The 27223-nt window shown below is 35.1% G+C and overlaps 1 protein-coding gene and 1 pseudogene across 2 annotated transcripts; one reads left to right on the forward strand and one right to left on the reverse strand.

Moving 5' to 3' along the window:
• On the forward strand, positions 1-25552 carry PEX3 (peroxisomal biogenesis factor 3). 2 transcript variants are annotated; one of them, XM_006197760.2, is made up of 12 exons: positions 3-328; positions 8423-8554; positions 12870-12951; positions 14649-14692; positions 15952-16076; positions 16369-16435; positions 16543-16597; positions 17165-17333; positions 19086-19156; positions 21096-21218; positions 23032-23128; positions 25327-25552. In XM_006197760.2, exons 1-12 carry the CDS (start codon positions 256-258, stop codon positions 25408-25410), a joined length of 1122 nt encoding a protein of 373 aa, XP_006197822.1. In that variant the 5' UTR covers positions 3-255; the 3' UTR covers positions 25411-25552. The 2 variants fall into 2 exon arrangements, with proteins under 2 accessions (XP_072822057.1, XP_006197822.1); XM_072965956.1 differs by lacking the exon at positions 8423-8554 and having other exon boundaries at positions 1-328.
• On the reverse strand, positions 13958-14106 carry LOC116281663 (U4 spliceosomal RNA; annotated as a pseudogene).
• Positions 25553-27223: the final 1671 nt, after the last annotated feature.

Here is a 27223-nt window from a genome sequence, read left to right on the forward strand (position 1 = left end):
GACGGACCTCGGCGCCCAGGACCAGTGAGCGGCGGCGGCGGCGCGGCGGCGGCGACAGAAAGTGCAGCTGCTCAGCTGATAGTCCACTCCCCTTTCCCGCCCCGGTGACAATCTCTGCGGAATTGTGATTTCAGGAGAGCACCCAGCAGGACCATGGCGGTCTAGCGGGCTCGTCCGGGCCAAGAGTCAAAGAAGCGGTTTCCTGTGAACCATCCCCCACCACCCCTAGGCAGCCTGCACCCCCAGGGCCCGAAAATGCTGAGATCTACGTGGAATTTTCTGAAACGTCACAAAAAGAAGTGCATCTTTCTGGGCACGGTCCTCGGAGGTGGGTGACAGAGTTCTTGGAAAGGGGAATAGGGACAAGAGGGTGGGAGAGAGGTAACTGTCCTCTAAAATAGAGGCCGGGGGACCGTGGTCCGGGATTCGTTCAACCGTGGGATGGGGAACGGCGTGACAGACCTCCAAGGTTCTTTCCGCCTCTGCAATTGTGAAATTTGTGCCCTTTGCCCTAACACTGCCCCTTTCTCTGTTTCTCGCCTTTTACTCACCGACCTACGGAGAACCCACCAGTTTTTTTGTTACTTGTTTTCTGTTTCAAGGCACTGTTCTCTTAGAGACACATGCTTTTTCATTCTGTTCTATTGTTTTCCCGTGAGATTTCTTCTTTTCTATTTGGCCCTCCCTGTACTTTGTTTGGCATTCAGCCCTCTCAGAAGTTTCGTAATATTCGAGGGGACTTAACTAAAGCTGGCACTTTCCGTGTTGTTTAAAGTTAATTTGAATTTTTGAAAACAGCACAATTGTACTGAAGGACTGGACGGTATATGTTGGACAGAGAAACACAAATCAGTATTTTTGCTCTGTTTCTGCTGTTTTAGAATACAAACTGTGTAGTAAGTCAGCAGTAGGAACGTGCTTGTAGGATGTTGTACAATCTTCCTCAGGATCTTCAATATTGAGATCAGTTCCCACCTATCTGATGAAATTGAGTTACACATGGCCTGAGAAGAGATTGAGAAACAGATTAGATAACAATCTAGAGAAAGGGTTTCCTCATAAGACCATCATGTCATTATATGCAGGGATTTGAAGGAGAGAATAAAAAGTCTTGCTTTTGATACAAGAGAATGAAATGTAGGAATGTTAAGAGGGAATTTTTAGAATTTGAGTTTTTTGAGAAATATTATCACTGACTACATGCTTTGGTTACAGAAGTAATTAAAAACAAGAGCAGACATTTCCCAAAGAATTTTGTTGCTTTACTCTTAACTATTAAATTATATTCTGTTGCCCCCAAACAATTTGAAATTAACAATACTTTTAGCATCAATAATTCAGCTCTGTTGATTCTTGAAAATTTGAAACAAGCTTGTTGATGAGGCAAGGAGTTTTTCCCTTGTCTCTGACGTCTATAAGTAATAAGCATCTGTGAATTTTTATCACATCCTTTGAGAAATCCTTTATAGATAAAATGTATTTCCTAATATCTTCAGCCACTGATATCTAATGTATGTTTAAATTATGCTAAGACTGTTGAGTTCATTTATTTGTAGAAGCTAATGATTTATGTGTAATGGAAAAAGTATAAGTAAAATATTTTTGCCACTACTGAAAAAAAAAGAAAATAGTGTCTCTTTAACAATCTCAGAAAAAATAGCATACCCTTTCAGATTTATGGAGCAACCTACTGGTAGATTAGAAACAATCTTAGGGAAAACAAAACAGTATACTTAAGAGATAATTATAGATTTTTTTCAAAAATCTGTTGAGAGCTTTATAGTTACAGATTAAGAGGAAATGAGAAGGTGCAGGGGCAGGGAGGTTGAGAAGGACAGAAAGAGAAAATAATCCTGGTGTTTTATGACAAAAAGAGGATATCAGTCTAAAAAGGGAAAAAAGTAAATTACCATGACTGGCATTTATTAGAGCCTCACAGTCTTTCTCCTTCAAGGAAAAGGCCCTGTAACATGGCACGTTATCAGTTAATCTAAGGAATATTTACCCAGTGCCTGTAGTGTTGAAGGTAATATGATTGGAAATACACTATTTACAGACATTTTTAATAGTAATAGCTTCCATTTTGGGGGTAGACACTGTACTAAGCTCTTCTATTCAGTGGGGATGACGACAGGATAATTATTGTTCCCCAATTCAAAAATGTAGGAAACAGAGTCCTAAAAATTTTAAAAACTTGTCCAGGGTCTCAGAGTTAGTAATACAGAAGCTGAAACTCAAACCAGTGTTACATCCCAAAGCACATTCTCTTTCCACACTATGCCACTCTGTCTTCATGGACTTTATGGTCTGATAGGAATGAAAACAAGTGGCTTCGTTCATTCAGGCTCCTGTAACAAAAATACCACAGACTGGGTGGCTTATAAATAGCAGAAAATTATGTCTCACAGTTCTGGAGGCTGGACATCTAAGATCAGGGTGCCGTCATGGTTAAGTGAGGGTCCTCTTCTGGGTTGTAGACTTCTTGTTGTATCCTCACATGGCAGAAGGAGCTAGGGATTGTGTGAAGTCCCTTTAATAAAAGCACTAATCCCATTCATGAGGGCTCCACCCTCGTGCCCTAAACACCTCCCAAAGGCCCCCACCCCCTAATACCATTGCGTCTGGCATTAAGATTTCAACATAGGAATTTAGGGGTGACACAAACATTCAGACCATAGCAACAAGTATACAAATAATTAAAATATAAAACAATAAGAGCTGGAAAAATGCTGTACATATCAAACTGGCAGGTAGCATGTGCAGTTGTAAAAAAATCAGGAAAGGGCTTCATGGAAGAAGTGGCACATATTGACATCTTGCAAACTAGGTATCAAAATGCATGCTCAAGAAGTTTGGCCATTCAGTGGGGAAAAAAACAAAGTAAAAACTTTGAGTTATAGGCCTTCTTAAGCAGGAATTTCTGCATTTTGGATGAGTAACTACTTTAGACCAATTTGTACAATTTGGTAAGTTTATGAAAAGACTAGAGCAGTGGTTCTCAAACTTTCTGACCTGAGATCTCCTTTACACTTTTAAAAATTAAGGACCCTAAAGAGCTTTATAAAATTTGTATTTAATAATAGTTTCTGTGTTAAAATTAAAACCAAAATATTTTTGAAATATTAGTTTAAAATACTAATAATAAACCCATTGCACATTAACATAAATACCATTTTCAAAAAAATTAGTGAGAAGAGTGGCATTGTTTTACATTTTTGCAAATCTTTTTACTGCCTGGCTTAATTGAAGAAAGCTGGATTGTCATATCTCTTTCTACACTTAGTCACTGAGATACCTACTTGTCATATAGCCTTTAGAATACTCCACTGTACACTCATGAGAGAATGAGAATGAAAAAGGCACATATGCTCTAGTATCATTACAAAACAGTTTTGACTCACAGAACCCCTGAAAGGAACACGTCCAGGAGTGCCCAAGCCACTCTTTGAGAACAACTACACTAGAGAAAGTGCTGCAGAGCAGAGAACAGTCAGATTCATATGTATTCACTTGCTGATTTCTAAAAATCTTAGAGCATTGACATATAATTTATATTTTAATCCCTGTAATGTCTGTTCTCTTCAGTTTTTCATTTATTCATTCAACAAACATTTTAATGAGAGTGTCTACTTTCACTGTATTGGGCTCTGGTGATACAAAAGAATAAGATATAGTTCTTTACTTTAAGAAACTCATAATGCAGTCCTGAAAACAGAAATGGAAATAAACAAAAGTAGTACAGTGATAGTACTAGGGTACCATAATAGAGCAGGGCTCTGTGGGAGCAGAGAGGGAGAAGCATGGAGGCATCCAGCAAGCTTTACTCAAGAAACCACTTAAGTTACAGCTAACAAAGGAGAAGGGCACAGCAGGTAAAGGGGATGTTCAGCAGATTCAGAGACAATCAAAGTGTATTTCGCTGTGGCTAAGCACAGGGAACAAATGGGGAGTGGCAAAAATAAATTTGGAGAACTAGCTAGAGTACAGATTGGGAAGGGCCTTCCTTATTGCTCCGTTCTACAAAATTTGGACTCTATTCTGTATACCAGTGCTTCTCAGACTTAACATGGATAAAAGTCACTTGAGGGGCTTAATAAAAATATAGAATTCTTTTTCCCAGATTCTGATTCTTTATGCCTGGAGTACAGTTTATTATTAATTCTTTAATTCATTCAGCAAATATTTATTGTGCTCAGATTGTGTACTAATGTTATGTATTAGAGGTGGAGCATCATACAAGACATTTGGAGATGTTTTCAAGGAACTTCCTTAGAGGCTACATTTTAAACAAGTACCCCAAGTAATTCTGATGTCAGTGGAACAGGGAACCCACATTAAGAAATGATGCCAGGGTATTGAAGAATCCTAAATATGAGAGTAATATAATCAAATTTTAAGTTTTAGAAAATTACTTTGCATATGAAAAATAGATCGGAAAGGTGTGAAACTGGAAACGAAGAGAGTTAGGAAGCTGTTACATCAGTTCAAGAACATTAATAATCTGGGTCTGAATGAAGACAATGATAAAGGAGTGGACTAAAATGGCAAAATTTAGAAAACATTTCTGAAATAGAATTGGAAAAGCAGGATTCGGTGGCCTTTTGGATGAGAGTGAAGTTAATAGATTATTTTCAAACTTTTATTGAAATTTTATTAACCTAGTACATTGTGGGGATTTTCATCCATGAAGACACTGAGAGATGGTTTTAAAAAACCAAATTTATAATATGGAAAAACTAGAAGATATTTTGTTTTACCAGCAATGCTCTGAAAGGAAACCTCAAAACATTTTACATTTATTTTTTGAGGTATTTAGTGAATGTTTTCATTATCCATAAATAAAGTCATAGCTAAAGAAGAAACTTGAAAACTCATATAATTCCAGCCTTTCATTTTATGAATGAAGAAATTTAGACCCAGAGAGAGGAAGGAACTTGCTCTTTGAGTTACCTACCCAGTTGGTGCCACAGCCGTCAACATCTGCTGTCTTCCAGGCCAGAATTCAGGCCGCAGGTCAGGCATATTGACAATCCTGAGCTCTGTATATTAGGTAATGAATTCTCTGCCTTCATTCTTATTTTCCTAGGGAGACAAATCTGACAAAATCAGAGTTTATGAATTTTGGGAATGAGAGCTGGGGTAAATTAGTCCTTGTGTAGGAACTTACCTTCAGTGCTAGCTCAAGAAAAATCATGGGTTGTGGGATTTTAGCCTGTTTAACCATGCATTAGCTTGCTAGGGCTGCCATAGGAAAGAACCACAAACTGAGTGGCTTAAGCAACAGAAATGTATTGTCTCATAGTTCTGGAGGCCAGAAGTCCAAGATCAGTGTGTTGGCAGGGTTTGTTCCACCTAAGGGGTATAAGAGAAGGATCTGTTCCAGGCTCTTGTCCTTGGCTTATAGACAGCCATTTCCTCCCTGTGTCTTGATATCATCTTCCCTCTATATATGTCTGTGTCCAAATTACCCCTTCTTATGATGACACTAGTCATGTTGGATTAGGCCCACCTTAATGACCTCCTTTTAACTTGATTATCTCTGCAAAGATCCTTCTCTAACTGAGGTCACTTTCTGAAGTACTGGGGCTTCAACTTGTTGATATGGGGTAGAATATACCTCAACGCATAGTAATTTATTCTTTTAGCTTTGGTTAGAATATACTACATTTACCAAATAAACATGCTACAGTTGACCCTTGAACAACATGAGTTTGAACTCCACAGGACCACTTAAATAGTACATTTGACCCTTGAACAACACACAATTGAACTGTGCAGGGCCACTTGTACACGGGTTTTTTTCAATAAATACTACAGCCCTACAGATCCATAATTCATTGAATCCGAGGGTGCTGAACTGCAGATAGGGCCCACTGTAAAGTTACATGCAGATTTTCCACCCAGGGAGGGAGTGTTCTGTACCCCTAACACTGGTGTTGTGTGAAGGTCAACCACAGTTCCTAAAATATTTTTGTCAGACACTGTTGAAAATCTAATGAAAATAGTGAACCTTCTCCCCAGGAAAACATATAAACCAGTCAAATTTACTTTTATTACATAAAATTCTTAGCTATACAAGGGCATCATTGCAGCATTTCATTTTACACTATTATTATTTGAGAAATAATAACCATTTTATACATAACTTTTAGCCATTTGTTGTGCAAAAAAGCAGATAAAAACAATTCATTGAGAAATACTTGTTATTGTAAGAGTCACCTGTCAATGAGTTACTTTGTGAAATTTAAGTCGATTTCTTCGTTCTGTTAGTATTATTGTACTGTCGTCAGTTTATTGAGGATGGATTACAGGAAAGGTAGCCCTGAGGCCATTTATATGAATTTTTACTTGTTCTTTAAGCATGATTATAGTACATTTATTTGCATACAGACATAATAGCATGCTTACTTTATTTCTGTCTAATTATTTGTAGCACCTACCCTTTCACTGATCTGTAATTTTTAAGACTATATAACATGTTATCAGTTCATTTATATTGCTTACATTAGTGAAAATAATTCAGGATGTGTGTTTACCTTGTGGTCCTGGAGGGCTACCTTTTTCCCCACCTGTGACAGTGAAGGAAACTTAGCATAGAAACTGTGGGTGTGCCTGCACGCGGGACATTTCACAGAAGTGGCCGGACTTGTCTGCAAACAGAAATTCCTGCCAAGTGACTGTGCCCATTCCCAGGGGAAACATTGCTTGCAAACAAGAATGTTTATTAGTTCCTCAAAAGGAACAGTCCTGGGAACAGGAGGGTCTGAATGTAATTAAGACAAGGAAGCCTTAGATGTAGTGCGCATGCGTCAATTTAAAAAATGTTTACTCACTGTGCTTGGCTAGAGTTACTCCTTTGTGTAGATGGAATAAAAAATAAAGGACCCCGACCCTCGGGGGACATTTTGGCAACGCAGCAAGTGTGTTTCATTTCGTCGGCAACAGACAGATAGACTAAATTGAATTATTTAGGTCATGTACAGTTCTTATGATGTTCTTTTTGTTAGATATTGGAGGCTACAGACAGTTGGAGGTAGGTGAGGATTAGTTACTTCCCTGCAACCTTGTTGCCAGGTTACAATGAAACAAATTCTGGCACACATTAAAACATCTTTTAGCAAACCTAGGTAAAAGGGTATCATAACTTGTTCCATCAGCTCATTGAAGTCCCAGTATCCTTACTTGGTGCTGCAGCAGAACCATGCATAAAAGATTTACCTGAAGCAAATGCAACAGTACTTTAGCTGTAGAATGCTGCTAGCCTTTTGGTTAAGTCTCTTGACTGAGAATCCTTCAAACTAGCAGCTAAATGAATGATCTAAGCCATTCCTAAGGGTGGAAGACTTGCTAGATTCGTATAATCTTGTTCAAAAATATTACTAAAATGTTTTAGCTAACCCAGTATCTTAAACACCATTTGTTTAATCTGTGAAAATCCATTTTGATATTCATTGTGCTAGGTAAAATTTACTTGAAGTGCTTAAACCTCGGAGTGTGGCTTTTGACCAAATGCTAACCAACCACACTGGAGTATTCACATTCCCAGTTAGGACAACTGACTGCCCGAAGGGTATGACCAAAATGCACACATTTATATTATACTGTCTGTACTGAAATGTGTTAAATTACAGGCCACATGACCCCACCTATATTTTTATACTATAGTGTTATAATTTAGGAATTTCTGTACTCTGTTTTCCCTCCCTTTTTCACTTAAGTTTCTAGTTTTAGATGTCTGTCTGACTACCTACCTTTCTTTTATTCTTCCTTTCAAAATTTTTCTTGTATTTTTAAGAAGTGTTATATTTTGATTGAAGAAAATATGTAAACCATAGAGAAGCAAGCAAAAGAAGAAAATCATCTGCTGTCCCACTGTTAAGCAGTGATCATTGTTTAATGTATGTTAGAAATTAAAACCCGTCTGTTGTTATGTATATCTACTTACATTAAAAATTAAAACTTACAGAATCTTACTTTATCATCTAACAATACAATATGGATATTTGCTTGAGCTATTAACTGTTTAGCAATGTGGTTTTTAATAGCTGTGTAAGATTCCATTGTATGGCTATGCGATAATGTATTTAAATAATTCCCTATTGCTAAACATTTAGAATATCTCCAGTTCACTATTAACAGCGCTGCCTGACTTTGTAGGCTTAATTCCTTTCTGTTTGTTCAGACCTAATCTTTATGTCCCCATCTGTCATTGGCTTTTAAAATGTCAGCCTCCTTTTCCTTACTTTTAGATCACAAGTCTTATACAATCCTTAAATTTAGGTTTTTAGAAGTTGTAATTGTTAGCCTTTCAAAAATATAAAGCCTTATATTTGGATAAATTGGGTTAATATAATGTTTGGTATTTTTAATATTCTAATTAACCGGATTAATACACTAGCTCGTTTTATAAAAACAATTTTAGGAATATATATCTTGGGGAAATATGGGCAGAAGAAAATCAGAGAAATACAAGAAAGGGAGGCTGCAGAATACATTGCCCAAGCACGACGACAGTACCATTTTGAAAGTAACCAGAGAACTTGCAATATGACAGGTAAGGCAAAAGGAGATGCTTATATGTGTCTAAGGTTGATTGATGGTTTATATTGATTTGCATCCCTTTAGGACCAAAGTTAGAGGAAAAGGCAAAAAAAAAAAGAAGATAACTCTAGCAAGTATTCATGTGATTTAACTGAAATACATCATTTAATGTGGATTTTAAAAATCAGTATAAATTAATATGTACTATAAATGCTTGTTCATTTACTTTATTCATTCGTTCAACAAATACTCAGAGCACTCAGCACTAGGGAAACAGAAGGTGAGCAATGTGAGAAAAACAAAAACAAAAAACCTGCCCTTCAGAGTTTATATGCCAGTGAGAGGAAAAGATGATAAACAACGAATAAATACCTTTAGGCAGTGATGACTGCTTAAAAGGAAAATGTGCTCTGTGAGGGGTGGGGATGCTCTTTAAGGCAGGGCAGCCAGGAGAGTCAGGCCTCTTTAAGGAGGTGATGTTTGAGGAGAAATCAGATGGTACAATGGAGAGAGTCATGCAAAATGCCTGAGGTGGGAACAAGCATGGCGTATTCGAGAAACAGCAGAGAGGCTATGTAGCTAGAGTAGCATGGGCAATGGAAGATAAGGCTGCAGGGGTGGGCCTGAGGCCCCTGGGCCTTGTGTGTCATAGGAAAGAGTCACAGGTTTCTTACATTTACAGTAGGCACCTACAGACCTGTAAGTCTAGCACTGCAGTGTATACTCAATCAGCGTTAAATCAATGGTAATAATTAATCTCCAGAGCTGGAAACCTCCTGGGAGGCTACTGTAACAAAATAAGCTGCCCGTATTTGAAGAAAACAAGGTGTTATGTTATAACCAGAATAACTCCTTGAAGAATTAATCTTTAAATCCATGTCAAACCTGTTTTTCTTTTGGATTGTTTAAGCTTAATCCTTTCTCTATCAGTTCTTTTAAGAACAATTAATTTAGAAAAAATTTATAAAGGTAAGTAGGTTCTCTTTGTTCAGTTCTAAAAAATGGAGTTTTTTCCAGAGCTGAAAGAACTTATTTTTAGTTCAGTCTCATTTGACAGATAAAGAGGCTGGCATTAAGATAGTTAAGAGTCACATCCAGCTGGAGTATGATTTCTAATGTTTGAAATAATAATTACTTCATTCTATAAAGCAAATAGTAACCACAAATGCTGTCGATGATGGCAGCTCGGGTCAGGTACAGCGAGTGAGAGCGCGGGCTCAGGAGTGAGCGGCTCTGGTTCAGGCCCCAGTTTGCCTTGTGCTGTCTGTGTGTCTCTGGGCAAATATAAATCTAGTTCTCTCCCGTAAAATGATTTTCATAAAACCCACTTCATAAATGTTTTGTGAGAATGTGATTGGTATATAATAAACACTTAGTAAATGATAGCTTTTTAAAAATTATGCCATTTTTCAAATCGATATTTAGCATTCAGTGTACTGGTGCTACCAAGGACACTAGTGAATTTTTAGAGAATAAGAGCAGTCCAGTTTTGGTTATTGCTCAAATTTTCAGAAAATGGAAAAAGCTGACTTCTGGGAATATATCTCATTTTGACATGAGCCTTGTGTCAGTTTAGGTGCTCTGGGAAGCAGATGCTAAGATGGGATCAGATGTGCAGGAGACTCCTTTAGAGGAAACACCCATGAAGAACAAAGGAGAGGGAGCAGAAGCAAGGAAAGCCTTTAGACCACAGTGCGGGTCTGACGCTTGTAAATAGAATGGGCAAAGGAAAGAGGGTTAGGTAAGAAGAGTTGTCGACTACAGCACAGTTCTAAGAAACTTTTGGTAGACCAATAGGGAGTCCTGAAGCCTAAGTTGCCTGGTGGAGGAGTCCCACAGGAATGGGCCTGCTTTAGTATCCCCACCAAGCTAGAAGCAGTGCAGATTCAGAGGGGTGGCAGCTGGGCCTGTCAGTTAATTATGCTCCGCCCAGCAGAAGTTGTGGGCGGCATGTTTCCATGACCATCACAACCCTCAAATGAATAAATAGCTGATATAGGCAATAAAATTAAAATATAGTGCTCACTAAAAGCCCAAATATACGTTCACTGCAAAAATTTCTAAGTTAGCTTAGTGTATGTATGGATAATGGGGCTACAAATCATATGGTTAAATTTCTGTTCTTTTGAATAAGATGTAATAGATGTACTAGAAAAATTTAGTACTTTTAGGTAAATATAATTGGTCTTTTCACCCAAGAAGTTGGTCCCAACTTGAAAAAGAGCATCTAATGTAATGTTTCTGTGCTCTACCCATTGGCTTTATTATCTTCATGATTTTACTAAAGATTTGGGAGGAGTGCTTATTAAATTTAGACATGACATAATGCTTGAAGGCATAAGTGACACCACAAATGAAGTTTCGGATGCAAAATACTCTTGTCCCATTTAACTGCTAGACTAGGATAAAAGAATTGTTCTGCATTAAAAGTCAGTTGTACTGATACAACTTGCTTATTAGAAACAGGATGTATGAGTAAGGATTGGGAATTCTAGTTCAGCCTAAAGTTGTTTTGAGCAGACAATATGATGTGACTTCTAGAAATGCTAATTTAATCTCAGACTGCAGTAATAGAGTCCTTAGTTCAGATCAGAGGCAGTTACAGGACCATCTGTCACCATCATCGACAGCATTTGTGGTTACTATTTGCTTTATAGAATGAAGTAATAATTATTTCAAACATTAGAAATCATACTCCAGCTGTACACAGAGCACAGGTCCCGTTCTGCCTCTCACAGAAGATACACACTGGAAAGTGTCAGAAGAAGCTAAATAAGGGTAATAATAAGAGCTGATACTGAGCATTTCCATGTATATGAAGCACTGTTCTAAATGCTTTTTATGTCTCAGTTGATCTTCCAACAGTCCTATAAGTTAGATCCACTGTTATCCTTAGTTTACAGTTAAGGAAACTGAAGCACAGATAAGTTATAATCTGCTCAGAGTCACACAGATTCAAGGCTGGTGAAAGGTTGTCCTGTGATTTGTGGTTGGACTGGGGATGTTTATTGTGGAGACCAGATGGCTAAAGTAAGACATAAATGCTATATTCAGTTCCATACAGAAATATACTTGTTCAGTGTTAGTACAGATGGCGAGAAGAGAGGCGGCTTGCCTTTGGTTGAATATGCTGAAGTGGAAAGTAAGAAGCTCTTTGTCAGGAGAATTATTGAAGAGACATCTCTTAAATCATTTTGTTATAGCACCTAATCTTCAAAGTTCCCTAAATACTCCGTTTTCTGAATATAGGACTCTAGCTTTGCATTTTCTTAGTAAGGTAACATAACATGTTTGGGCTAGGCTGTATAGCATAGACACTAAGAGAGAAGCCACTTTTCATACTGACCAAGAGCTGCTACTTTAGTTAGTGGCCTAAATAAATTAGGTGATTTAATCCTACAGTTTAAGGAAACAGTCTGAAGCTGCATAATACAGCATTAAAATAAATGTTTAAAGAAAGTTAAAACCTGAATTTTCTATAGAAAAAAATAGAATGGACTTTGTGATTAATGTCTTGCCTAGTCAAGAAGTAAAAATCATAACACTAAACTTTTCCCTTTTAGAATATAGCATTTGTAACCTCTTAATATTTTTTCATTTTGTTATCATTACTTAGAAACTCATTTTAAATTTATATTTGTACATTTCTCTATTTCTTATACCATACATGGAGCCATAAGTAAAGTAACTCCCATAAATCACATGCAATCTTTTTCCATAGAGTACTATATCTTATTTTATCTTCATGTTATTATTGGGAGTTACAGGCAATAGCCATTGGCAAGACCAAATAGCTCTTAATTCCTAGCCTGGTACTCTTGTCTGGGTTATAATAAGTGTTTATTGCTTTGTAGTATTTAATAAACAAACTTTATTCTAAAATAAAAAATAAATTATGAAGCAAAAAGTATAGCTAAAGATAAAAATGTTTTTGATCATTTTATTATGTCAGAAATAAAGATTTATTATAAGAAAAATCTGGAGAGTACAGCGGGGAAAAAGAAAGAATTACCCATAATCCATAGCCCAAAGGCCACCACTGTTAACACCTGGAAATAATTCTTTGCATTGTTTCTTCTATATGTACTTATTTGCATCACTGTGATCATAATATGTGCATGTATAATTTTGTTCACTTCACATAAGCAGATAAATGATTTATTAGTATATAATTAGTTTTTATTATTAGTGTGATAATTTGAAAATTCTAGCCCCGACCTTCCCTCCCAACCTTTGCTACTTGCCAGTCCTGTCGTGTAGCCTAAAACAATGTGCATTTATCAAGGCAGTCATGTCACCTGTGACCTTTTTAATATTCTGTATTACAGTGCTGTCCATGCTTCCCACACTGAGAGAGGCCTTAATGCAGCAACTCAATTCTGAGAGCCTTACAGCTCTGCTAAAAAGCAGGTAAGTGCAAGTTACAGCATTTCTCATTTATACGCTACACTTAAAGTTTATAGAATGTAACTAAAATACTTTTCAAAAGTCTTTGTTTCCTTATTTTTCTTTCTAACTAAAGCTTGTGATAATATATAGGCTCACTTAGAAAAAAATATTTGCAAACAATACCATTGAATTCATATTTTGTACATTTGTTCAAGCTCTACCTTGATGCACAAAGTATTTAGATCAACAATATTTGTATGTATTCTGGTTTGCATATAAATAGATCTTATGTCACTTTGACATTTTTCAGAAATTTTAACTATTGAGTGTTTATGGAATGTGTTTCTGAACCAGTTGTTATGAAACTAATAGTTACATTAAATACTGTGCTTCTTAAAGAGTTTGCAATATAATAGATAAAGCGTATGAACATACATTTTAAATAAATAAAGCATATGAACTTAGATTTTATATCATTAACATAATGAAGTACAGATACAATATGAACATACGATAATTGTAATTTATCTTACCAAGATAGTGCACTGTGTATAAAGCACTTTCACAGGTACAATCTTGTATATGGATTGTAGTATGTGTTAGAGTATTGTGATTTAGTGCGATACTGTGTTGGTTTGAGAAACCTTCCAGGAGGAAATAAATGGCTTCTTCTCATGAACAAGAATGATGGGGAAAGGGGATATCACTAAATAGAATTTAATCATTGTGGCCTTACTGAAAAATATCCACTTTCCTTGCAACTGTCCTCCAATAGCCAGGGGAAAGAAGGTGCTATTTCTGGAGTGTCTCTGTGCCAGGCCCAGTGCTCGGTACCTTACATGCTGCTCCTCTTTAACTTTCACAATACCCTTGTGAGGCAGACACTATCATCTCCTTTGTACAAATAGGAATTCAGTGTTCAGGCAGGTTAAATAACAAGCTGGAAAATTTCTTTGAAAACATTTTCTGTGTTCAGATAATACCTACCAAAGTAATAATAGATTCACAAATGGATTGGGGGTGCAGTTGTAATTTTTTTCCTGGAAAACAAATACACAACTTGAAATGGATTTGAGGCAGATTGTGCCATAAGCAGATTTTCTGAAAATTTTCAATTAGCAATAATCGCGCCTCGGATAAACCTCATTGGCTACAATACTGCCACTGCGCAAAGCTTGAAAATTTTCAGTTTCTTTACCAGTGAGATTTCTCATTTTGTAATTTTCTTGTTTCTGGTTGTGGCCTCTAGTTTGTGGTCAAAGATGAGCAGTTTGAATGTCAATAAGGGTAATAAACTGCAGTGGGTTGAAACACATTGAACATATATTTAAATGCATTTGTTTGTAATGATAGTTTTTAACAAAAAAATGCTTCATTTTTTACCTTTGAAGAATTATAGAACCTATTTCATTATTTGTAAAATTGTAAATAAGGGAAGGAAATACTTTCCCTGATTTTTCTGTATGATTTTATAATCTGTATTTGCATGCTTAGAAGGAGGAGAAAGAACTGGAAGGATATATACACCAATATACTGGTGGAAATGGTTGTTATCATCCATTACTGAAACTACAGTCTTTTTTTACTATATTTTATGGGCTTTGTTTTTTGCAGTTACTCTAAAATAAAACATAAGTAAGCATAGAGCTATAAAGTTTAGAGTTTTCTATTAGATTATCTAGATTATTATTTTCATATTCTCTGATATTTTTCTCTAGGCCTTCAAACAAGCTAGAAATATGGGAAGATCTGAAGATAATAAGTAAGCCCACATGTTCTGTGTGACAGCATAGCCTTAAAATATTGTTAATGGGAAATTTTTGTACTCTATTATGTAGATGACTCTTCTTTACTGACCTCATAGAGTTGTTGTCAGGATTAAATAATTCTCATGACGCAAGTAGACCATTGGTCACAGAAACTACGCAGTAAATGTCAGTGTGGTGGTAGTATTATTACTGTTAGGATCATATGTAAACCTGTCCTAAGCTACATATGCATATCTTAGTTATTGATACCTACAATATTATACTTTAAAGGAAATTTTTACTCCACCCAGATAGTAACTTGACTTGGTATTGTATGCAAATGTTGATTAGGGATAAAAATTTGATAAAAAGAACTACCTTGGGATAGATGGATAGATAATCCCCATGTCTCAGAACTTCATATTCTGTCACTTACTCCTGTGTTTTCCTATCCATTCAGCTAGTCCTTATCAACTGGATCATGCTTTAGCTTTGCCTGTTTGGAAATGAATTAAGCCTTTGTAGTACCTTTATTTCCTTTCAGCTATTGTGCTTTCTCACATCCCTTGAAAAAGTACCAGAGAGTTCTACAGTCCCTTTCTTCTTATCTTCACTGCCACTCACTCTTTGACAAATTAGAACCTGGTTTCTGGTCCTGTGTCTCCACCCAAGCGGATGTCACAAGCGTCAGTACTAATTTCTGTGTTGCTAAATCCACTGAACATTTTCCTCCCACTAGACCTCTCGGCAAGAGTCAACATCTTTCTCTCACCTCTGTTTTAAACACTCTGAGTAAGACTGTTGTGAAGCCTAGTCTGGGTATTTCTCACACTTTCTATATATCCCTTCGGCCTTTCAGTGGGTTTATCTTCTTACCTGACGTTGACGGCTGGAGTTCTTCCATGCTCAGCTGTCTTCTCTTACCTGGAACTAGCTCCCTGGACAATGCAGAGTTGAGGCTGCAACTGTTAATGCTTCCCAGTTCTTTCTTTTTTCCTTTCTAAGCTAATACTGTATAACCCTTCACTGAATATATTGGTTATTGTTTTTACTGATTATTTTTTCAATAAAGAGATCATACCTAATTTACAATAAACAAATTTTAAGTAGATAAACTGAAACATTTTGAATTGATATATTTTTGTAGTTGAGACAGTTAACAGATGTATTTTTAAAGTTATCTTATGAAAAAAATAACTATAGGGATGGTTTGTAATTTTACACATTCGTTTGTGTTTTAATAATACTAAATGGTTTTCTTTTCTTTCTGAAGGTTTCACAAGAAGTATCGTAGCTGTATATAGTACTTGTATGCTGGTGGTTCTTTTGCGAGTCCAGTTAAACATAATAGGAGGATATATTTACCTGGATAATGCAGCAGTTGCCAGAAATGGCACCGTAAGTTTAATAGACTTAAACAGATATCACCCTTTCTTTCCAGAGGTTGAAATTTTAATCAAATATTATTTATCATGATAATTTCTATAAAATAAATATCTTTATATTTCATGTGATTGTAGAGTTTTAGCATTACTATTTTTCATATTTTGAAACTACACTTTTTGTTATTGAAATAATAGTATTTTTCCTATTGTTCCAGATTCTGAAGAATCTTAGCTTACGTTATACTGAAAATGTTATTTATTTACTAATAATCTGGGTTTTTTAACCTTATTTCTATTTTATGCAGACAGTTCTTGCTCCCCCAGATGTCCAGCAGCAGTATTTATCAAGTATTCAGCACCTTCTTGGAGATGGTAAGATTCTTGTTTGTGACCTGTAAACTAATTGTAATTCATTCCTTTGTATTATTGAGGAATTGAAAAAGTGAACAAGGCTTTTATGTTTGTTTCTCCTTTAATAGGCCTGACAGAATTGATCACTGTCATTAAACAAGCTGTGCAGAAGATTTTAGGAAGGTAAAGCATTTTGCTTTGGCTTTTCTGGTTTCCTGATTCTGATGAATTAAAGAAAAATTATGATTTTTCTAGTGACACTGGTGACTTGACAAATGGTGATCTGTTAAATTATTTTAACCTAGTTCAGACAGCCCTGGGGTTACATTGTGGAATTTATTTTCTTAATATCAACCTTTTGATACTAAGGGTAGAGTTTTAATGTTTTATTGTTTATTGATTGATTTCCAAACAAACCAGAAATACTTCAGTCATGAGATAAAAGACCTGCCTTAAAATCTGCCTCTGAAGCTTTTCTCTCCCATTCATATTCATAATATCTTTAGTTGCAGTGGGAATTTTGTTGTGAAATCTGCAGCAGGATTTTACCTGGCTCTGTGATTTTTCTTGGCTCTTAGCTGGTGGCTGATTTCTTAATCTACTTAATCTACTTGAGTGATTTCGTAGCCAGCAGTTTCAGATTTGACTGGGTGAAGCAGGATCTCAGGTAGTAACCTGTTAGGCTAAGAGTGTGTATAGCATGTGTTAAATAGTTTCAATTCATCCCAATTCCTTTTTCTGTATTTCTAGTGTTTCTCTTAAACATTCTTTGTCCCTTTTGGACTTGGAGCAAAAATTAAAAGAAGTCAGAGATCTCGTTGAGCAGCATAAATCTTCTTCTTGGATTAATAATGATGGATCAAAGTCTTTGTTGTGCCATTATATGATGCCAGATGAAGAAACTCCATTAGCAGTTCAGGTGCCTAATTTATAACCATTTAACCAAACCAATTAGTCTTGTATTTTTGAAATATAAAAATTTTTATTGTATCTTGAAATTTAGATTTCTGAATCTCTTGAGAGGTAAATGATTAAAAGACATATATTTCAGTAATTCAAATAAAACCTCATTAATTTAGAAAACTGAAAATCTGACTGATTCCTAGTTAAGAGACAATTTTAGATATTCAGCAAAATTTTATTAGTTATGTGACAGACACTATGATACAAGATTGGGATATAAAATGAGTAAGACATATTCAGTACACCTGAGTAACTCAGAAGACAAATTCAGTTCATGTGGCCAGAGTGTATTTGTTTGAGATCAAGTAACAGAAGATAGAGCTGGTATTTGGGGCAAGATTGTAAATCTCTTTGTATGCCAAGATAAAGACTCTGAACTTCATTTCATAGACAAAGTTACATGTTAATTAGGCCAGTACCACAGTTACGTTTGCTTTTTAAGATAAATCGATGGCAATATCAAAGTGGACTGAAGGAGGTTGCAGTCATCCAGATGAGAAGCAAAGAGGCTTAATATAACAATTACCAACTGTGGTGTTGCTACACACTGGTGTGCCCCAGGCAGTTGTGATTTAAGTTATTCATTAACTAAGAGTAATAAAATTCCAAAGATTGCAGTTTATAGACCTCATTTTAAAATACTTACTGTTTTTTTCATTTGTAAGTGGATTGTATCCATTCTTTGAAGTTGAGAGAAGACTGTATCGCACTTAGCAATTGGAGAAGCCTTAGACCAGAGAAGTCCCTGGGCCATGATTCATGTAGAAGCCCTATTAGAACAAAGACTATCATATTTTTCACTGCCCGCAGGTTTTCTTCTCCCCTAGAGACCCCAAAGATAGAACTGTGTGGGTGCTGAGAGACCCTACCTTTATAAGTAGGCCAAAAACAGTTGCAGTCCATTTAAGGGAAACTTGTGACCTCTAGGATGGAGTCTAAACTGAACAGGCAGAACAGACTGGACAGAATTAATGAAAGAAACAGAAGAAAACTTACTTACAAATTAAAATCTCAAGGAGATGCAATAATAGTATTAAAAAAGCTTTCTGGAATGATGATAAAGCAATTGCCAAATTTTAAAATTGAACAGTGGAATTAAGAAAGCAATTTAAAACAACAGGTCAGGGAGGAGGGTATAGCACAGTAATAGAGTGCATGCCCAGCATGCACGAGGTCCTGGGTTCAACCCCAGTACTTCCATTAATAAATAAACCTAATTACCTCCCCCTGCCAAATTTCTTTAATCAAAAAAATAAAATAAAATAACAGGTGAAGAGAGGAATGATGGACCAAGTCTTAACCTGAATTGAAATAAAACCTGCAGCTTAAGATTGAAAGGACACACAGAGCCTCAGACTAAACTAGGTTGATGAAAAAAGGTACATCCATATCCTGATAAAATGTCAACAATAAAGGGGAAAAAAATCCCAGGGCTCTGTAACCTCAAAGACTATTTTCGTCCTTGTAAGGATATTCTAGAAATGTGTCCAAGAGGGGTCAGATAAACAAAAATCTTAGAAAGTATAATAATTTCACTGTGACTTGTGTTTTAAATGAACCTTTAGGGTTTTTTTAGTTTAACATTTTTTGATTGTTGATAGAACCATAGACTTCGATTTTCTGAACTCTTAAGTTTATTAATATGATTTGTTTCATTAAAACCCTGCTAATATTTGAAACTCTGAAGTATGGCATTTAAATTTTACAGGCCTGTGGGCTTTCTCCTAGAGATGTTACCACTATTAAACTACTCAATGAAACTAGGGACATGTTGGAAAGGTACGTATACTGCATGTAACAGAAAACATGTTTTTCTGTTTTGAATGTACTTATGACCATTTTTTAGTTTGTCTTGAATAACATATTCAACATGATATTTTATTAAAATTAAATTTTAAATCTATTCCCCTGGCTTTAAGTAGTATTTCCTACCTAAACCTCTCTTATTAGGGTGGGAAGGTAAGCAGAGATTTTTTTTCAAGATACCCATGCCATGCCTACCTATTTTCCTAGCCTAGAGATTCTGATATACGAGTTTAGGGACTAGAAGATAGTTAGCATTTATATTTTGAGGAAAGCCTTTACGGGTAATTCTCATATGCCCAATGTATACTGGTCAATGGTTAACAACTTATAAAGAAAAAAACCCAGAAACTGAAATTGTAGCCACAACAGTGCTGATTACCAACCTGATGTCACTCAGTGCTGATTTAGGGAGTTAGGAAGAGGTGCTTTTGCCAAGCCAGAGCTAACCAGCTCCAGGTAGTTGTCATGCGTGCGCGCATGTACACACATGCTAATGTACACGCATGCACACACACGCATACTCAATTTTGAGAACTCCTTCCCCTAACCCTTTCAGGATAGACTAAAATATTCCTACATCTTTGAGTGATAAAAATTTCACATCCTCCCTAAAATTAGTATTACTATTTTGGATTATCTCGAAGAGAGCCAGAGTGTTAAAATGGAAAAAGCACCAGATTATGTATTAGACCAGAGAATGCAGATTCAAGGCTGGCTCTCCTATCATTAGTTTTTCTTCTGAGCAAATTGTATTCTCTACTTATATTATTTTGTCATGATCTTGAAGAAAATTGGCAAATTTTTAGCTTATCTACTGAATCCACCATCTAAATTCATCAAGTCCTAGTCCCTTAACTTTCTACAGTAGCAATCTCCACTTTTTTTTCTTACTCAGGTTTCCACCAAATCACTCCATGAAGCTCTAGAAAAGGTCATCAGTGATCTTTTGCCAAATCCGGTCAACCTGTAATGTTCATCTTACTTGACCGTTCTCTGATAATTGACACTGTTAATCAAGGCTTTCTTGAGATTCTTTTCTCATATGGCTTCTGTAATCTAATTTTTCTCCCGGTTCTCAGATCATTTCTTCTTGAGTTCCTCTCTGTCTGTCTTTCCTTTAAACATTAGTGTTTCCCAGGTATTTGTTTTTATTTCATCCTCAACTTCCCCAAGCAATTTTATATACTCCCATTACTTTACTGTCTGTATACTAATAATTCCCAAATTTATAGCCCTAGCCATCCACTCCTACGAGTTGAATTGAGATTTCTACATGTTGAAGATAAAACTAATCTGTTCCCCTAGGCATCTTCTAACTCTCTTAGCAGACACACACACACACACATACACACACACACACACACACACATATTATGGTTTATTTCAAACAGTTTTAGTGAGGTACTAACATGGTATTCAGATTCCTTCATTTACTAATTACATACCTTTGGACAAATTTCTTTATCCCTCAAGTATCCTTAAGTACATTTCCTCATCTGTACATGTTAATAACGTATTCTGTCTCACTGGGATGTCATGATAGATTATGTAAAGCAAACCAGTAATCTAGAAGAGGATATAAGAGAAAGGAATACAAGAGGATTCCTCTTCAAGAGTTTCCTCAAGAGAAGTAATACCATTACTGATACTTACTAAAATACACTCATAAAGTGCTGCCTAATGTAAGAAAATCTATCAAAATGGATGAATATTCTTGTGTTTTACTAAATACTAAGCTCACTTACACTTAATATTTGATTGACTGCTTGATATACTTTTATAGTGTTTTAGTCTATAAAAACTAAATTATAACTAGAAATGTTCGTTGGCTGTCAAAGGTAACCACGTAGTTATTGAATTTATGTCTTTTTCCACTTAAAATCTAAAAAGTGATTCGTCTCATTTTGTGTAGTCCAGATTTTAGTACAGTTTTGAGCACCTGTTTAAACCGAGGATTTAGTAGATTGCTGGACAATATGGCGGAATTCTTTCGACCTACTGAACAGGACTTGCAACATGGTAACTCCATGAATAGGTAAGATGACATATAAAAGTGTTATTAGTTTAATGAATGTTCTAATAAAATAGTGCTTGGGATGTGTTTATTTTTTGTTTCAGGTAACAAAAAAATCTTAGTGGATAAATTTGAATGCTTGTTTTCAACAAATCAAACTCTTTAAACCAATGACTCCTTCATTAAAAGGAGCTCTTTCAGTATTCAGTATTAAAACTTCCTTTTCTAACAAAAATTTTACCACTATGTAGAAGTGCTTAAGCTTTGTAACTACTTTTCTATAGGACAAATTTCAATTATTGGGCTTTTTTTTTTTTACCTCTTTAGAATACAAAACTGAAAACATATTTGAGTTTTGATGTTTTCTCTTGTATTATTCCAGGTATATATAAGCCATAATTGGCCTCCATAATTCAATACTTTGATCATTATAATAACCAGGCATTCTTGTTCTAGCACCTAGCCCTTTACTAAGTGCCAGTGATAATACAGTGGTAAGGTAGACATGGTGCCTAACCTCATGGACCTTGCGTGATCGTGGTGTCCTCTAGTTTCTAGTGAAGGCACATTCACTGATACATAAAGAGACATAGCAAACAAAATCATGACAGTTTTTGAAAAATCCTACAGAGGTACTATGAAGGAGAATAATGCCTGATTTCTTCAGGAATACATAAATCGCCCCACTTTCTTTTTTCATCTTAAGCATTGCATCAAATCTCAGCTTAGCATACTGGTTAGATAGCATAGCTTCAGTATTTTCATAATATTTGAAAGAAAATGTCAAGTGTAGCCCCAGGTTTAAATGTATGAAGTATGAAATTTATGAACTAAACCTGAGTCCTTAACCCATACATAAAAATTAGTTTCATTATTTAACAGTCATTATATAATCACATGTAACATTTATTATTTATGAATAGAAATGTTTATTGAGTACTTAGAAGTTAGAAGTTCTTTGCTGTAGTCCAGAGAAGAGATAATGCATAGCTTGGATAAGGTTTGGCAATGGGGCGATGTAAACACATTTAAGAAATACTTAGGATTGTGGTGAGGTTAGATGTAGGCAGGAGAAGGAAGTGCCAAGGATAAAGCCCAGGTTTCCTACTTACAGAGCTGGATAGACGCCAGTTACAGTTTACTGAAGTAGAGGGAAAAAACATTCAGCATTGCTAGTAATTAATAAGAGAAATATAGACCAAAACTGTGAGATACCATTTTCAGCTATCAGACATACACAGATTAAAGGAAACAGATTATGCTTGATGTAAAAAGAAGGCATGATTGAGCAGACATTCTCACACTGTTGGAGAAGCAGGGGGCATTTGGCAATATACATTTTAAAGCTTAAAAACATTCATACCCTTCAGCCCAATAATTTACCATGTAAACAGAAAGAGTCATTTATATTAAGGAAAATTAGGCAAAAACTTAAATGCTTAACTCTAGGGAGCTGATGATATAAATTCTCACAACTAGAGGATAGATTACTATATTGTTACTAAAAAACAGACAAAACTTAAGAAGAACTTTTAATAAGACTGAAAAATGCTTATATGGATAAAACTGCAAAACAGTATTGCTTGGGAGGTTGTAGTTGTGTGTTAAAAGACACACACAAAAAGCATAGATAATGTATAAAAATTACTAGAGGAAATTAACCATAATGTCAATTATAATTGTTATTTGTAGATAGTAGAATTATGTGTGATTTTTATTTTCTCATTAATACATTTCCATAAGTACTTTTCAATGACTATTACTTTTATAATTTAAATGTTAAGTTCCTGTAAGATAATTTCAGAAAATTATTATTATTGTGATAATTTTTCAGTCTTTCCAGTGTCAGCCTGCCTTTAGCTAAAATAATACCAATAATAAATGGACAGATCCATTCAGTTTGCAGTGAAACACCTAGTCATTTTGTTCAGGTAAGAGGAAAGCTTGGGGGTATTATTAAAAACAGATTGTATTTTAAAAAAACAAAACAGATTGTATTTTTGGTGTGGTCCTGTTTGTCTAACCTAAAATTACATTTTTCTCCTGTGATATTTGTTCAAAGAAACCAGAAACTTGAAACCACCTGTAGAGTGTTCTAGAATGTACCATGAGAGTAATAACATATCATGGCAAATTTATGAGGTTGGGAATATCTTTCTCCATGTTCTAGTTCAACATCCGTTACACATTGTATTTTCATTCAGATGCATTCTAGTGGTCAGTTAAATTTACAGTGTTTATGTTTCACATTAAACTGTGCTAGTAAGAAGATTGAGCCTTGTGGCAAATCAGTGAACCAGTTCCTCAGATTTTGAGGAAAACTGAACATTTTTGTGAGTGGGGGAGTAAAATATTTTAATGGTTAATATAACTGTTAACAGTGCACCAATAATCTACTCATTGAAATTTTTCACTAGACTACCTATAACTCTTAGCCCCTTCCTCAAGAAAGCCCTCTAGAATACATTGACTGATTTTATTAAAAGGACAACTTTGAATCTGTAGTTTTTTCCCTCAAGTCATTTGCAAACTTGGAAATTGTATTGTAAGTAATAAATTACTTGAAATACATCTCAGTTCCAAACTGTTGCCCAGTACGCAATGGGAAGAGACCCTCAGGCCCAGGTGTAAAGATGGCATCTTCTCAGCACCATTTGTCCCAAATTAGAGTATCCCTGTGGCTTTCTGCTCAGGGACATGAAGAACCTGAGACTCTGGGTTGTAGTTCTTTTCTCTGTGTGGTGTCATTAGCTTCCTGTGCTGTTCTCTTCAGTCTTCTGTGTCATCCTTCTCACCCCTGAGAGTCAGCCATTTATATTGCAGAAGAGTGAATAAGGCTGATCTCATTTCACTTAATTTTAAACTTAATTTGAGCTCAAAATTTTTAATTAAAAACTTAGTTTTAAATTTTCTGTTTAATTTTAATCTAATTTTTACTTGTAGATTAGTGTGAGAAAAAAAGGTGGTAATTTCTGACATTTAAACTTGAACTACCTTTCTTCATTTTCATGAAAGTCTGTGGCTTCAGTTAAAGTCTGTATAATTGAGAATGAAAATGAAAGGTTTCAACCTAGTAAAAACATCATTGATACTAATGCTTAGTAAATTTTTTTAATGTTACTGGATGTAGATGAGGTTTATATACTAGACCATTAATTGACAAGACTTTCACCAAGTTTTTTAAGTGTGATTTCTATGAGTTAAAATACCAGGTGGTCTTCACAATTTAACTATGAGTTTGTGAGATCAAACCAAAGCTCAGTTGAGTTTTAAGGATGGGTTGACTTCCTGTTTCTCCGATGCTCGCAGGGGCACAGGACAGCTTCTGCTGTTATGGGTTCTTTCACAATCTGGGGAATCTGTGGGTGCCTTCTCATACAGTTTCAAAATACTTTTTAAAATCAGGTTTACTATGTAGCAGCATTGCTGCTTTGTTCATGCATTCCACAACACGATGTGACAGTGGTTCACGTAACTTCCACAACCATCAAATGTTATAAAGATGTCTCATTTCTATCTAAACTCAACAGGTTCTGTTAATAATATCATGATTTGTTGCCTACATTCATAATTAAAATGCTAGATTTTAGTTAAACGTTAATGAAAATAAAGATGTAATTTTTCCTTATCTGCATTCACAAATCCCTTAAGAACTCCTTTTCTCAGATGCATATGTGTGGCTTATGTATGTTTGTATATGTAATACATGACATCCTACATATGTGCTATAAATATGCTATATTATAGGAAGTAATATATTTCAACCATTTTATGTCAGCTTCCAACAAAAATACCTTTAGACTTGTATCTTTAGTATTATATTCATTTATTCAACAGATAATTTATCTATCACTTGATACACACACAAATCCATTTGAAGACTATTTTGGGTCTTCTCCTCAAAGCCCCTCTTGAATATTTACCATACCCACCATCCCTCTTTTAAGAACCTAAACAATAACTATCTCTGGGAATTTATTATAAGAAAAACTACTTATTTCATTAAATGGTTTTCTTTTTGGTCTTAACGCCACAAAACTTAGAGCTTAATTTGTTGCTAGAGTGCAGAAAGCAATTTAAATTACCTATACTTTTACAAACTGTAGTGTTTTCTTGTCATCTTTGCTAGGATCTGTTGATGATGGAGCAAGTGAAAGACTTTGCTGCTAATGTGTACGAAGCGTTTAGTACTCCTCAACAACTGGAGAAGTGATTTTTTTTTCCTTCAAGAAAAACTACAGTGGAATCCATTTACTTAAAAAAAAAATTGAATAAATCAGCTATATATGGGGTAATGATTTGTTACCGAAATGCCTAATAAAATATATTCTTAATCAAAGTCTTCATTTCATAATAAAATAGATTTATTTGGCATCTTAATATATTTTTTTAAGTCAGCAACAGACTGGTTTCCAGGGGCCATATCTGAGTGTACACAGTGCAAATGTCAGAATTGTTAATAATTTGTTACACTATGGATATTAGTTCCAAATGGACTAAAAACTAATGTAGATACTTTTTTACATTATATGAAACTCAGTATAGTTTGACATTAATACTGAGGTAAAATCTTTTGGGAGGTAGGTGTGAAGTTTGGAAAATATGCTATTTGATTAATCCTAAAGCTCACTAGAGTGCAGTATACAGGAGTGAATTATAGTTTTCTCCAGTTAGTCTTCAAAGGGATAAATTATTTGTCTTAAATATCAGGTGATTGAGGACCTTTTTTAAAATGGAATCAGTGAATTTAACAACCATGATCAGCGATTTTTTTCTTTACTGTTGTTAACAGTCCTTAAGAAACTACATATTGATTTAGAGGCTAAAATTGTGTTGATGCTGTCTATTCGCAGCTATTATTAACTACTGTACATAGTTTCAAGTTCATTTATATGTAAATTTAATACCTTTGTATTGATTTTTAGCACAGTGAATCTTATTGCAATAAAATATTTTAGTAAAAAACGCTTTTATTGAGTTAATACTTTACAGCTATTAATTTATTTGCCCCATAGATATTTTGCTGTTATTTTTGGAGATTATGCAAGTTTTCAAGTTTAATTTTATCTGGCAATTGAAGCTTTAACTTACTTGTTTAGAAAAAATAAATAGCATTTCCTTCTGAAAAGAAATAATTGCTGGAGGGAGATAAATTAGGAGCTTGGGATTAACATATACACATTACTATATATAAAATAGATAAACAACAAGGACCTACCATATAGAAAAAGGAACTGTATTTAATATCTTGTTATAACCTATAATGGAAAAGAATCTGAAAAAGAATATATATATATGTATAACTGAATCATTTTGCTATATATCTGAAATACAACATTGTAAATTAACTATACTTCAATAAAAAATAGTTAACAAAAAATGTTTTAAAAAATAATTCATTGTAAATCTATAGTTCTTTTTTATAAGATTAATTAGGGCAGAAATAAATCAATCATGTATCATCATTATATTAGATATATTTTCAATAGTATATTTTCAGTATCAGTGTTTTATATTCTTCCAACACATAACATATAGCTAAATAATAGAAGGTAGGAAACAAATTGCGAAGTCTCTTCTAAGGGCAGGTTAGGCCTGAAGCAAAACTGCTAGGGAATCTATGTCTAGAATGTTTAAAAAAAAAAAAAAAACAGCAACAGATGTAAAGGTAGAGAGGAGGGCAAATTCTTCTTTTCAAAATTTGACAGAATATAATGATGTTATTTCTAAAAGGGTGACAGAAAAACTGCGTTTTGGAAATTAGCGAATGTGTAAGTAATAGGGCATGCATCTCTTCCAGCAATATTAACCCAGGATTTCATCCAAGGAGATTTTGAGACGGAACAGGTGTGACCTTGGAAGGATAGAAAGCTGATCAGCTGAAAATTATTACCTGGAATCATCTGCATCTGTAGGGTTGTGACAGTTGAAGAGATGACAAGGTAAAAATCACATGTATCTGAAGCTAATTGGCCTTGGATGTTACAAATTTGTCTTCTAGGAGTACAGCTGAAGCCCTCTTGTCT

This window comes from Vicugna pacos, chromosome 8, assembly GCF_048564905.1.
Source record: "Vicugna pacos chromosome 8, VicPac4, whole genome shotgun sequence".
NCBI lineage: Eukaryota > Metazoa > Chordata > Mammalia > Artiodactyla > Camelidae > Vicugna > Vicugna pacos.

Coding starts and splice junctions, on each gene's coding strand:
- PEX3 (XM_006197760.2), top strand. CDS start 256: ATGCTGAGATCTACGTGGAATTTTCTGAAACGTCACAAAAAGAAGTGC. Junction 16,598..17,164: donor GTGCAGAAGATTTTAGGAAG/GTAAAGCATTTT, acceptor CTGTATTTCTAG/TGTTTCTCTTAAACATTCTT. Junction 17,334..19,085: donor AAACTCCATTAGCAGTTCAG/GTGCCTAATTTA, acceptor TAAATTTTACAG/GCCTGTGGGCTTTCTCCTAG.